The sequence below is a fragment of the Rhinolophus ferrumequinum genome, chromosome 6 (assembly GCF_004115265.2).
Source record: "Rhinolophus ferrumequinum isolate MPI-CBG mRhiFer1 chromosome 6, mRhiFer1_v1.p, whole genome shotgun sequence".
Classification (NCBI taxonomy): Eukaryota; Metazoa; Chordata; class Mammalia; order Chiroptera; family Rhinolophidae; genus Rhinolophus; species Rhinolophus ferrumequinum.
In genome coordinates this window covers 35,047,442-35,059,448 of record NC_046289.1, presented here as the reverse complement: position 1 = coordinate 35,059,448, position 12,007 = coordinate 35,047,442, and the positions used below count along the sequence as shown (strand labels likewise).

Sequence of the window (12,007 nt, the reverse complement as noted above, 5' to 3'; positions counted from 1 at the left end):
GGAGGAAGAATTAATTTCCTTAGTGTTTTTGACTCCAAGAGAGATGAGGCGAAGTACAGAAGGAATGAATATTATTGCAAGAGTGTGTCTCGGTTTGGATTAGAATTTAGGAAGATTTAGGCAATATCTATTTTTTAATGTTCAAGAAATATAACATTTTTATTCAAGTACTATATCCTAGAACAAGCTCCGTCTGTCCTATCTGAAGTGGAGGAAGTATAGTAGGACAATACTGGACTTAGAGTCAGAAGTCCTAGGTTCACAGCCTAGGACCTTAATGTGACCGTAATGTGACCTTAGGAGAGTTATTTAATATGTCTGACTTGCATTTCCCTCATATCTGTAAGTGGGATAAAAACAGTGGCACACCATGGGCAGGGCAGAGGAAGTGGTCTGCCCTGGTTCAGTTGATAAGGGATGCACTGTCTGTAGACAATTTTAAAATAATAATAAAATTAACTAAAAGTCAGTCTGGTTTTTATTATCATGTGCTGACAATTCTAAATAACATCACTGATGAAAAACTTTCTGCTCTTGGTAGCCATGGGATAACAATACACATTCCATGGTGTGCTTCATTAAAGTAGAAGATGTGTGTGTGTGTGTGTGTGTGTGTGTGTGTGTGTGTGTGTGTGGCACATTGTAAAATACTATAAAATGTAACTTTTAAACTATGCACCTTTTTTCCCCCCAAATCCATGTGACTTGTGAAATTTGGAGAGAAAATAGTGGTCTGTTTTTATTTTTTAAAAAAGACTGCAAATCTCCCTAATCTGTAGAAAATTTCTTAGTCATTAGTAAGTTAGTGATAGCGTCATTGTTGGAGGTAAATGATTTCTTTACCACAGAATTTGATAGCGAATGAATGCAAAACATTAGTGTTTGTGTAATTAATAGAGAAATCAAGAACATTAACTTTTTAGCCTTCACTTTGGTCTGGTAATTCAGTCACAGACCAAATAACTGGGTCTACAGACTTGCTGGATGACAAAGCCAATTACAATGAATTAGCTCAGTTTCTGTGTGCTCAGAAAATAAATACAATTATATCTTATCTCACAAAAGGACTGGATATTGAGAGCATCACATGTTGAATAATTTTTTAATAAATTTTATTGGGGAATATTGGGGGACAGTGTGTTTCTCCAGGGCCCATCAGCTCCAAGTCGTTGTCCTTCAATCTAGTTGTGGAGGGCGCAGCTCAGCTCCAAGTCCAGTTGCCGTTTTCAAGGGGCAAAGCCCACCATCCCATGAGGAAATCGAACTGGCAACCGTGTTGTTCAGAGCTCACGCTCTAACCAACTGAGCCATCCGGCTGCCTCTTGAATAATTTTTTAATACTTCATCTTATAATGATAATGATGAATTTTCTTAACAGTCTCAAGAATGCCAATAGTTAACATTTCTTTCATGATTTAAATTGACCTGGCCTGTAGTTGGTACAGTATGGGACTCTTCCTACTGTAGTGATTCATTGATTGATCTCTACTGTGTCCCTTTATTTCAATAATGCAATATACAATCCCTTTTATAAGAGCCTTAAAGATATATCAAAAGTCTGATTAGAAGTTGGTCTTCTCACATCAGTTATGAGACTTCAGTTCCTTGGGATAGGAGCTGGGCTTTGCAGCACAGAGAACATCCCAGAAGCAAATATAACAACATGTACCCAAAGAAGCTGACCTACCCCACTCCTTCCTAGGCTACCTGAGTGGTGAGTACTTTATAATAATCCATCTCTCTTACATCCTGCTTAGAGAGAGGGCATTATTTCACTCAAAACTGGAAGACGAAAATAATGAACTTGTAAGAGTCATTGTTATAAGGGCTAAAATTCAAGTGATTATTCAAAGAACATTTAAAACAAAATGTTATAGTAATTACCATAAAGTAATATTTAAAAAGTAACGAGAACTAAGGTTTTAATTTTACCTGATTTGTTAATAACTAAAAATATATATGCAAATATGAGGTATAATGACTAGCCACAGTGTACTATATAAAATTTTATAAAGATTGGAAGTTGGCTTACATATACAATTTAGATAAAGATTTCCACATAATTCAGAGTAAAATTACTTATAGATAATAATTGCTTTAAAAAGAAAGCCCTTTAAAGTCAAAGAAGTCACTTGAGAAGAAATCCATCCCTCAGTGGGTCGTCATCTTCTATTATAAAACTTGCTGTACCTGTGTAGTGGGATTGTCCGGATACCTCCACAATAACACCATGAAAATCACCACAGTTTGCCTCCTGAAAAATGATGTTGAAAGGAGTACAATATCAAAATACTGCAGTCATATTGTATCTGGCCTAAAAGTCGTATTCTTGATTTTTATCATTTTAAAGAAAACCCAAGAGTTAATCAAATAGACAATGAAACAAAAGCAACCTGATCAGATTTGTGTTTTAGATAAGTTTAGCTGTAATGTGGGGGACAAATTGGAGAGGAAAGAAACTAGATACCCAGAATCCTGTTAAGAGGTAACCTTAATTCCCTGATTGAATCTAGAGTCACTAGGGTAGTTTTCGGTAAGGATAAGAACAAAATATAGAGATACTTTGGAGGTAGAATTGACAAGCCTGGGGACTGATGTATGTGGGGGGTGAGGAATAGGAATAAGTTAAATATGACCATAGCTTCTAGCTTGGAAGTGAAGCTAGCTAGATGGGGAATGAGGCAGGAAAGGCACATTTAGGAAGGGAGGGAGGGAAGGAGAAAAGGCAGGCTTCTTAACAAGCTGAGTGGTGACATCTCTGGGATAATCGTTTCAAGAATACAAGTGTTAGACTCAGGAGAGAAGGCCAGGGTAGGCACGGTAGGAAGGAAGTTTTGGGAGCCACAGCAGGTGGCCGAGACAGCAGGTGGCTGAGAGCTGAAGCTTCATTGGTGGGTGAAATTGCTCAGTGGCATCAAATCGCAGATCAGATGAGAAGGAAGTTAAGGATAAAATGCTGGGGACCCCTAAGTGGAAGGACAGGGAAAGGAGCTGGGCCAGGGAAGGTACTATCAGAGAGCCTGGAAGAGCCCAGAGAGAGGGAAGGAGAGCAGGGCAAGTGAAGATGTTCTGGCAAGTATGATAATAACTATAAAAGAAATAACTTCAAATCTTAACTACAGAGTATCTTTTTATTTTCTAATTTTTAAAAATGAGAATAACTGCAGCCTTAGGTAAAATGTCAGTTATCAGGTTAGGGTACAGTAATTTTATTACCTTTTTGTAAAGCTGCTATAATATAAAGCCTCATTGAAAACTTGCTTTGTTTAATAGCAATATAGTAATGCCTAGCAGCGTGGGGTCTGCTCGGGGAGACCATGTTCCTAAGCTGGCTCCATCACGCACTGTTGGACCTCTGGCAAATGACCTAAACTCTCTAATGCTCCACTATATCTATCATCTGTTAAAAAAGGATGATAACAGTACTGACTCCTAAGATTCTTGGGAGAATTAGATAGTCTGTATGCGTATAAAGTGCTTAGCTTGGAAACTGACACATAGTGAAGCACCCAATAAATGTAGATTATTATTTTATCTTAAATCTCAGACTTGAAGACGACAATGTATTCCAAATTTTTGCATACAACACAAATGGTTTAGTATCTCGTAAGATCACTGTATTAGATAGGAATCCCTAACTTAAAGAAAATTCAATATTCAGGAAAACCAAACTTTACAAACAGCTATATTAGGATATAAAAATGTTTATTAGGATAGATTGTTTGCTATGTTAAGGGACTCTTTATGAGTAGATTCATTTACTAGATGTAAATTCATCACCTGTAGTAGATTTCATTTACTCCTATGAGTAAGTTCATTAATTAGCTGTTAACCCGTTTAAGATTTGATTCCATTACAAAAGTTCTATTTTCCACAACTTTTACATCTTATCATATAAAATGAAACACATCTATAGAATAAAAACAACAGCAAAAAAAAAAAAAACCCTAATTTAATGGTTCTCAAACATTTTGGTCTCAGGACTCCTTCATACCTTAAGATTTGAGGACCTCGAAAAATCAGTTTTTGTTTAAGTAGGTTACATCTACTATTTTGGTAGATATTAAAGATATTTGGTAGATATTAAAGATATTTATTTACTAATTCATTTAAAGAATAATAAACCCATTACATGTTAATGTAAATAACAAATTTTTGTGAATATATCTGCCAAAACAAAAAGAAATTTATTGAGAAAAATGGGATTGTTTTACATAGTTTCAAACCCCTTTAATACCTGGCTTAACAGAAGACAACTAGATTCTCAAATCTGCTTCCACATTCAGTCCGTTGGGATATCAGAATATCACACATCATGTAGCCTCTGGAGAACTACACTGTACACTTGTGAGAGAATGAAGTGAAAAGCAAATAATGTCTTAGTATTATTATGAATATAGGGTTGACCTAGTGGACCCATGGAAAGGATCCTGGGGACCCCCAGGGGTTCCCAAACCAGACTTCGAGAACCAATATCCTAGTTGAACAGACATTTTCACAGGCCTGTTTTAAAATTCTGAATGCTGAGTGAAGGAACTTACCAGCCAACACCTCTTCAGTCTCAAAAGTAACACATTTACAAACGAGAAGCTAAAAGTGTCACTCACCCTCACAGCCTTCCCTGTGAACACTGAGCCAGTTGCACTGCTTTTAAAGGCTCTGGTCTGGTTCAGTTTTAGAAGCCCTTTGTGATACTGCAAGGCAATTCGGGCTGTCACTCCGGAGCCGGTAGGACTTCTGTCAACCTGTTTCGGCATAAATGAAGATGAGCATGTTCACAGGGTTCGAATTCCGTATTGCCTGGGTTTTGTGCCTAAAACTTAGTTTTAATACCTGTTCATCTGCAAACACACAGATGTTGGTGGTTGGTTCCTCACTATAAGAATCTTTTCCATCTGTTAATATAGTTCCATATAGAAAGGCAAGGTCTTCACTATCAGGATGAGTAATTTTAAACTGCAAACAACAAATAATTATCAACCGCATGTCAATATTTTGACTCAAATTTCTTTTAAATAACATGTGGGGCACTCTTAGACATAACTTTTCCATCTTTATCATTTTTATAATACCTTTTGGGTCCAGGCACTAAATACTAGAAATTATGTCTTTGTCTAGAGGTATAAACAGAGTTTCAGTGGAAGTTACGATTATACCATAATTTTGAGTCTTTTTTAAGGAAGTTGCCCTGAAGATTGACTTTACTAAAGGAACAGTCCTGTGTGATACACACATACCCCAAATACCACACTCTGAATCACTGACCCCAGGATGATCCATTCCCAGATTGGCTGTAGCTGCTCAAAGAGGAGTTGGAGAAGGCAATTATAACCTGACTCTCAGGAGCGTAAAGGGGATAATGCAGAAAACTCAAGCAGTGAGTATCTATTAATACCTCTGATAGATACGAGGATGGTGAGAGGTCACGAGCAAGCAAAAGTTAGAAGGATACAGAAGCTATTAGGCAAGAGAAACAATTGGATGAACAAAAAAGACGTAAAGGATGAAGGCAGCTGGTATCGTGAAAGGCAGCAGACACACACACAGCGAGGTAGGCACTCACTGACCGGGTAGCTAAGTCACATAGTGGGAAAGCATGGTCAGGCCCAAATGTGCAGTGCTTCCTGTTCGTCTCAGGAGGTCTGGTTGTATAACTTTTCCTGGATTTCTGTAACATCTGATAGTTTGAGATTACTGTAATTACTCTGCCACGTGCATCCTCACAGTACATTCTATTGCCACTTACCTGTCTTTTAGAGCAGCTGAATAGATTTGGATTCTTAAAATCCAAAGACTCCATCTGCAACCAAGTTAAAGAGGCCTGCATATTGGATCTTTGTTCTCTGTTGTCCTAAAGACCCAATGCCCCACCTCCACTCGAGCACCATTCCAGCATCACACTAGTCACAGCTATGCTTCCCCCACTAGGCTGAGCTCCTTGAAGGTGGGCTCTGTTCTTCCTTTGGGTCTCCAGCATCCAGCATAGTATCGGACATACAGTAAGTTCTTGGTAAATGTTAAAAGAATGAATGAGTGAAGATGACTTTATATTAACTCCAGCTCCCTTCCCCGCCCCCCCACGCCCATGGCCTTTTCCTTTCATTCAGCAGTATGAATGGTCAGAAATTCACAAAGCAGTTCTATTGCCTGATTTATCCCTAACAGAACTTTTTCTCAAATTTTTTTCAGAATCCCTCCTCCTCAATATCCACCCTTTGCAACTTGGGTAAGAAGTTCAAGCTTCAATGAAAAGTTCAAAATTACTCCATCTGTTAAGAAAAAGATGCCTTTTCCTCTTAATTTTGTTAAAAATAAGGTGAAATTATTTTATGCCAAATTGTTAACTCAAACTATTAGCTATCTGCTTAATGGAACAGAAAACTGACATAAATTCAGAGCTTCAGAAGTTACTTTGATAAAATAATTCTCCATATTGGTATTGACAGTACTGGAAAAATGATAATTTAGAACAGGGATATAGTATATATTTTCATTTTGTTATTTAAGTTATATATAAAGTATAATTTAAGTTGGTACAAAAGTAATTGCAGTTTAAAAGGTTAAAAATAATTGCAAAAACCGCAAATTACTTTTGCACCAACCTAATATATAAATTATATATAAAGTATATATAAAGTAAAGCCTCAGGTATGTTAAATAGGGCCATAATTATTAATTACGAATAAGTAATTATTAGTACAAGTATGTTAGATACTATCTTTCACAAATTATTTTTTCTTAGAATAATAATTATATTTTTATATACTACAACATTCAAATACTGTATATAGAGTTTTATTTATAGATCCCAAATTCAAGGTAAAATGGCAGACTGGTGTTAGAAATGAAAGAATAGTCTAGACTTAGTTTCTAAACTGATTTTATCAGAATAGTTTCTCCAAGCCAAAACTAGAGTTACTTGAGTACTTACTTAACTTCTTAGCAATATAGGAAGAATTCAATATATAGCAATATAAGAATAGTTAGGAATTATTGTTCTCTGTGAAATAAGAGAAAATCTGATCAGATTTAATGAAATCTATTTTGTAAGCTGTATTTTACATTCATTATTTTCAAGTTTTGTAGGATGACCACATATAGCAAAGCATGTGCAGGTCAAATTAGTGGAATACTATGATACATTTACTCTATTTTAAATAACCACAAATTACATTAGTATATGTGTGTTATTAAAGTTAATAATAGTTATTATTGAACATTTATTATGGGCCAGGCACTATTCCAAGTCCTGACTTACTTCATTCTTATAACACCCTACAAAGCAGGTATTTCATAATTTCCATTTTACAGATGGAAAACTGAGGCACATGGACCTTATATAACTTGTCCAAGATTACAAAAGTTACATGTGGCAAAGCTAGAACTCACAAGTAGTCTTTTTCTAGAGCCTAAGATTCAAACCAGTACCCTATTCCTAGTACCACTAATAATTTAAATATATAAATATTTCATTTTCTGTATAGATATGTAATTTATATTCCCTCCATGCCACAGAAGAAGGCTTTTGTTATGATGGCAGTGATTGTACTGACCTGAGCTTTCACGGCTTCTGTCACTGCACTTGCTGCATCCACAAGGTCTCTTGTCTTTGCAGAACAAACATTGAGTCCTAACTTTTTAGCGCTAACAAATGCATAAAATGCGCCACCAAATGCAATGTCCACCACCACCTTTCCATGACCGGGAACTTCCACTGAGAGATCTAAAAAAGATGTGTTTGAAAATAAGTTTGTTTTAGTATTTCAGTAATAAAATTTATAGAATTTTTAATATGTATATTTTTTGGGGGGTGCTTCTTCCTATCATGAAAAGGAATGAAACAAAAATCCATCTTCAAAATGAGTAAGCAGCAGGTAAATAATAATAGACCTTTAGCTATGTGCATCTTTCTATTTTTAACTTGATGTTTGTATAAGACAGCAGTGTCCATACTGCGGCCCGCGGGCCAACTGCGGCCCGCAATCCATTTTTAATTGGCCCGCAGCAAATTCCAAAAATATATTTAGTTTACTTAAATACACCAGGTGAGGCAATATGTACTTCTCCTCGAGTGAGTGGCCCGGCTGTTTGTGTATTTTACCGCATATGGGCCTTGGTGAAAAACGTTGAAAAAAGTTTGGACACCCCTGTTATAAGACATACAACACTTGAATGCCATGTTTTTCCTCAATCATACGTACATATTTGTTAACTATTCTTAGGATCTTTTCTAGGAAACATCATAGAGGCAGAGAGAAGGAAAACCCTGGGACATCAACATGAAAACTATGAAGGAAAATGTAGGTCCCCTCTCAGACTACTAGGAATGGTTTAAAATAGTGAGGATTTGGGATCTTAGTCACGAATTGGTTTTCTTTAGCTCTAATGTCAAAATGAAATTAAAAAAAAAAGATTTTTCCTATATATTATATCCAAACACTTATTCATTTATATATTTTCATCTCATGAAAGTATCGTGCAGGCAAATACTCAGAATAAAGCCATTGGAGAATCACTGACCTTTACAGTATCCTTTTGCATTTGAGTATTTTAAGTCTCCAACAAACCCAAAGTCTCACTTGAAGGTCAGTTGTTTGAAATCCTGAAATTGTATTTCCAAATGAATGGAGCTGGATGATATTTTGGGACATTAAACCTATTTTCCCCCGTCTCCCATTTTCCTCTCTTCCTCCTCCCCAATTCAAGTGGGCTTGGTGATCACAGCTTCTGGGAGATGCATATGGCAGGGGAGAAAGCAGGTTACGGAAACCTAAGATCTCAGGGGAAAGAGATTTGTTGGCAAAGGAGTGTCCTGAAGAGAAAAATCTGTCAGCAGTGAAATTTCCTGTGGACTGAGAAGAGGCTGAAGGTCCCGAGGGCAGAGGATCCGTATGGACTTCCCCATAGCACCATGTGAGGCTTTGGGGTGTGTCAGAGGCAGCCAGAAGGAGGGGAGGTAGGGGCCAGGGCGGGGCAGGGGCCATACGAATAGGGCAGATGATGCTTCCCCGGATACCTGTGCAAACTGAGGACCAAAAGGCCCTCTTCTCCAAGGCCCTGGCTCTTTTCAGAAAACTTTGCTCACACTTATGTCAGGGAAAGGGGCAGCACATGGACGGATGAGGCTAAGACAACCAATACGACAGGGTGGGGGGTCTCAAATTCAGAAACTAAATTCTGAAAAATAAAATATATTTCTTGTATTCCTGAGTTTGCATAGTCATACAAAGGTACCAGTTACAGGCTAGCCCACAAAGCCCTTTTTACATGAGATGTGTCAAAACACAGCAAATTTATCATCAAAAGAGTAAAGCATTCCTGTGGAACTTAAGAGCAAAACTGAACGAAAAAGGTCTTTATCTGGATGCTGGTGGAACATGGAAAGCACGTTTAATGAAAGAAGAATGAGGAATTAGACAGAAATGAGGGAAGCTAAGCTAAGTGTGGCTTTGGTGTCCTCATTTGTAAAATAGAATTGCTATTCCCTCCCAGAAGGGTTCTTTTAAGAATTCCATGTGATAATGTGTGGGGAGTGCCTGGCAATGTTAATATTTAAAGCCAAAAGTTTAATTTCCAATGGGAATAGGACTCAAGACGATCAAATATTTACACTTGTCAATCAGCATATTCTTCTCAAAATTTCATTTTAGTTACTCATTCGACAAATATCGACTACCTACTGTTCTAGCATTTGAATACAGTGAACAAAACTCAGGAGTTTTCATTTTAGCAGGTGGAGTGGAGATGGACTCAGCAATCCTGAGGTGGGTACTGTTGTCATCATTTTACAGACATGACATTGAGGAATAGAATCACGAGGTCACCAAAATGGGGAGGGGCAGAGCAGTGATCTTGATTGAACACTGTCAGTCCACCTCTTTTGTGTCTTTTGAAGTATTTAGGATTTCATTTTCTTAATGACTCCAAGTTACCATTAATGCCCATTGATTATTGCAGTCACACAGGGATGCTCTCAGGAACTACTGTGTTTGCGGGGATGGCTGCCCTAACCACCCTGCACTGAGGCAGTTGGTGACCCCACGGCCGGATGTCATTTCCCACAAAATATAGAGTGCTTCCATCTGCTGCTGGGGTAGCCAAGCTACTTAAATAGTTGAGGTTTTTAAGATGCAATCCTAAACATAAACTCCTGTCTCCCTCAAGTGCCCTCCCTATGTGGATGTGACACGCACTGTTCTCTCCTAAAGGGGAGTGGTACCAATTTCCCAAGTGGCATTCTTCATCAACTTGAGTGTTTCAGCTGCCTGAGGTTGGTCTAAGACTGACAAATGCCTGCGCTATTATGGCATCATTTATAATCAGGCTAATCCGGAATCCAGATCCTTGAGGAGGATCAAGATTGAACTAACAGAATTATTCGCATGGCTTGAAGACAGAGGAAAAGAGGTAATAACCCTATTCTTGGCTGGATAAATTAGCTCCCGGCTCACTTCCAGTCATGATTACTAGCGAATCCTCATTGACAGAATTCAGCCCTTTAGAGGGACCTCCAAGTAAGGATAAGAGTAGTTACAGACAGCTGTTTTACATGACATACAGGCTCTGCACTAGGGAACCTGCCAAAACCTTTTGAATATTTTGCATACCTAGAGAACGCTAAACTAGCAACCCTATATATTCTGTAGTCTGTCTGTAGGAATATATACATATATACATATATAGTCTAAGTAGTGCCTTACATACTCTCACTTAATCCTCACATACACAAAAATAACCTCAATGAGGTTTAAAATGCATAGGCACAGAGAGGTTAAGTAACTTGACTAAGGTTGCACAGCTTTATGGGTTTGTCAGGATTTGAACTTAGTCAATGTTTGTTCCTGTTTTTAAGTAAGGGCAGCAACATCGTATCTTCACAATTTATAAATTGCTTAGTTCATTCTCATTTAATTCTTACCCTAAGAAGTGGGAAAGCACTTTTTACAGAATTTTAGTAATCTGTATTTAGTAACTTGTCAGGGGAAAATAATGCGTCTAGCGAGGGTATTCTGAGCCAGTAGATTGGCTGTCCTTTGCTCTTTCTTTGACTCTAGCGGACCTTGTTTTATCCAACCATAAAATCTCTAGGAATGCCTGACGAGTAGGTAACGAAGCGATGAGTAAAAGAAATGCGGAATTCCGTACTTCCAAGGCTCTCTCAAGACCACAGGCGGATAGAGCTGCGTGATAATCGAATTGCATGCACCGCACAAATCCGCAGGGCTAAGATGCTGACACACATTCGCAGTGATTTAGAATTACCTTTTTATTGATCGCAAAGGCTGTGGTTTGGGTTAGTTGTGTGGCGTGGATTCAGCCAGAAAGTCAGTGTGGTTAGTTTAGGGCTGGGCAGGGAGGGTCCCGCCGGTTACCTGTGGCCAGCACGAAGGCCGGGACGCTGTGGAAGCGCACCGGACCGCGGCTGCGGCCGCCCTCGCACTCCACGAAGGCGGCCACCAGGCCGCACGGGCAGTGGATGTTGACGCGGACCTCGCCGGCGCCGGCAGAGGGCGCCCGCACCAGGCCGAAGTCCAGCGCAAAGCGGCCCAGCGCCAGCACGGCGTGGCCGCACATGGAACTGTAGCCCTCGTTGTGCAAGAACAGGACGCCCAAGTGCGCTTCTGGCAGCTCGCTAGGCACCAGCACGGCCCCGTACATGTCCCGGTGGCCCCGGGGCTCGAACATAAGACGTCGCCGCACGTAGTCAAGGTGCTGGCGCATGTAGCGCCTCTTGGCCAGCAACGTGGGGCCCGACACCTCCGGACACCCCGCCAGCACGATGCGCAGGGGCTCGCCTCCCGTGTGCATGTCCACCACTGACAACGCCGGCGTCCTCGGGTCGTGCGGTGGCAGCTGGGGCAGAGCCAGCGTGGCCTCCATTGTCCGCGTCCAGGAACTCAACCACCGCTTCGCAGCGCGCGCTTTAAATCCCGAGCCCGCACTCTGTGCGAGAAGGAAAGGACGCTTGGCTGCCTCAGGGGGCGGGGCCTCGGAGCCTAGACGAGGT

At 39.6% G+C, this 12,007-nt stretch overlaps 1 protein-coding gene across 2 annotated transcripts; it reads right to left on the bottom strand.

The window, feature by feature from the left end:
* Window positions 1-1,240: 1,240 nt before the first annotated feature.
* On the bottom strand, window positions 1,241-11,981 carry L3HYPDH (trans-L-3-hydroxyproline dehydratase). Of its 2 annotated transcripts, XM_033107947.1 has the most exons (6): window positions 11,373-11,981; window positions 7,554-7,723; window positions 5,747-5,800; window positions 4,834-4,956; window positions 4,608-4,745; window positions 1,241-2,254 (listed from the first exon to the last, which is right to left on the bottom strand). In XM_033107947.1, exons 1-6 carry the CDS (start codon window positions 11,878-11,880, stop codon window positions 2,129-2,131), a joined length of 1,119 nt encoding a protein of 372 aa, XP_032963838.1. In that variant the 5' UTR covers window positions 11,881-11,981; the 3' UTR covers window positions 1,241-2,128. The 2 variants fall into 2 exon arrangements, with proteins under 2 accessions (XP_032963838.1, XP_032963839.1); XM_033107948.1 differs by lacking the exon at window positions 5,747-5,800.
* Between the last annotated feature and the right edge of the window lie 26 nt (window positions 11,982-12,007).

Excerpts from the sequence above, each read along its gene's own strand:
- L3HYPDH (XM_033107947.1), bottom strand. The coding sequence starts at position 11,880 with ATGGAGGCCACGCTGGCTCTGCCCCAGCTGCCACCGCACGACCCGAGG. Across the intron at positions 4,957-5,746 it reads TCAGCTGCTCTAAAAGACAG|TTTAAAATTACTCATCCTGA; the intron begins GTAAGTGGCAAT and ends TGTTGTTTGCAG. Across the intron at positions 2,255-4,607 it reads TCACAGGGAAGGCTGTGAGG|GAGGCAAACTGTGGTGATTT; the intron begins GTGAGTGACACT and ends ATCATTTTTCAG.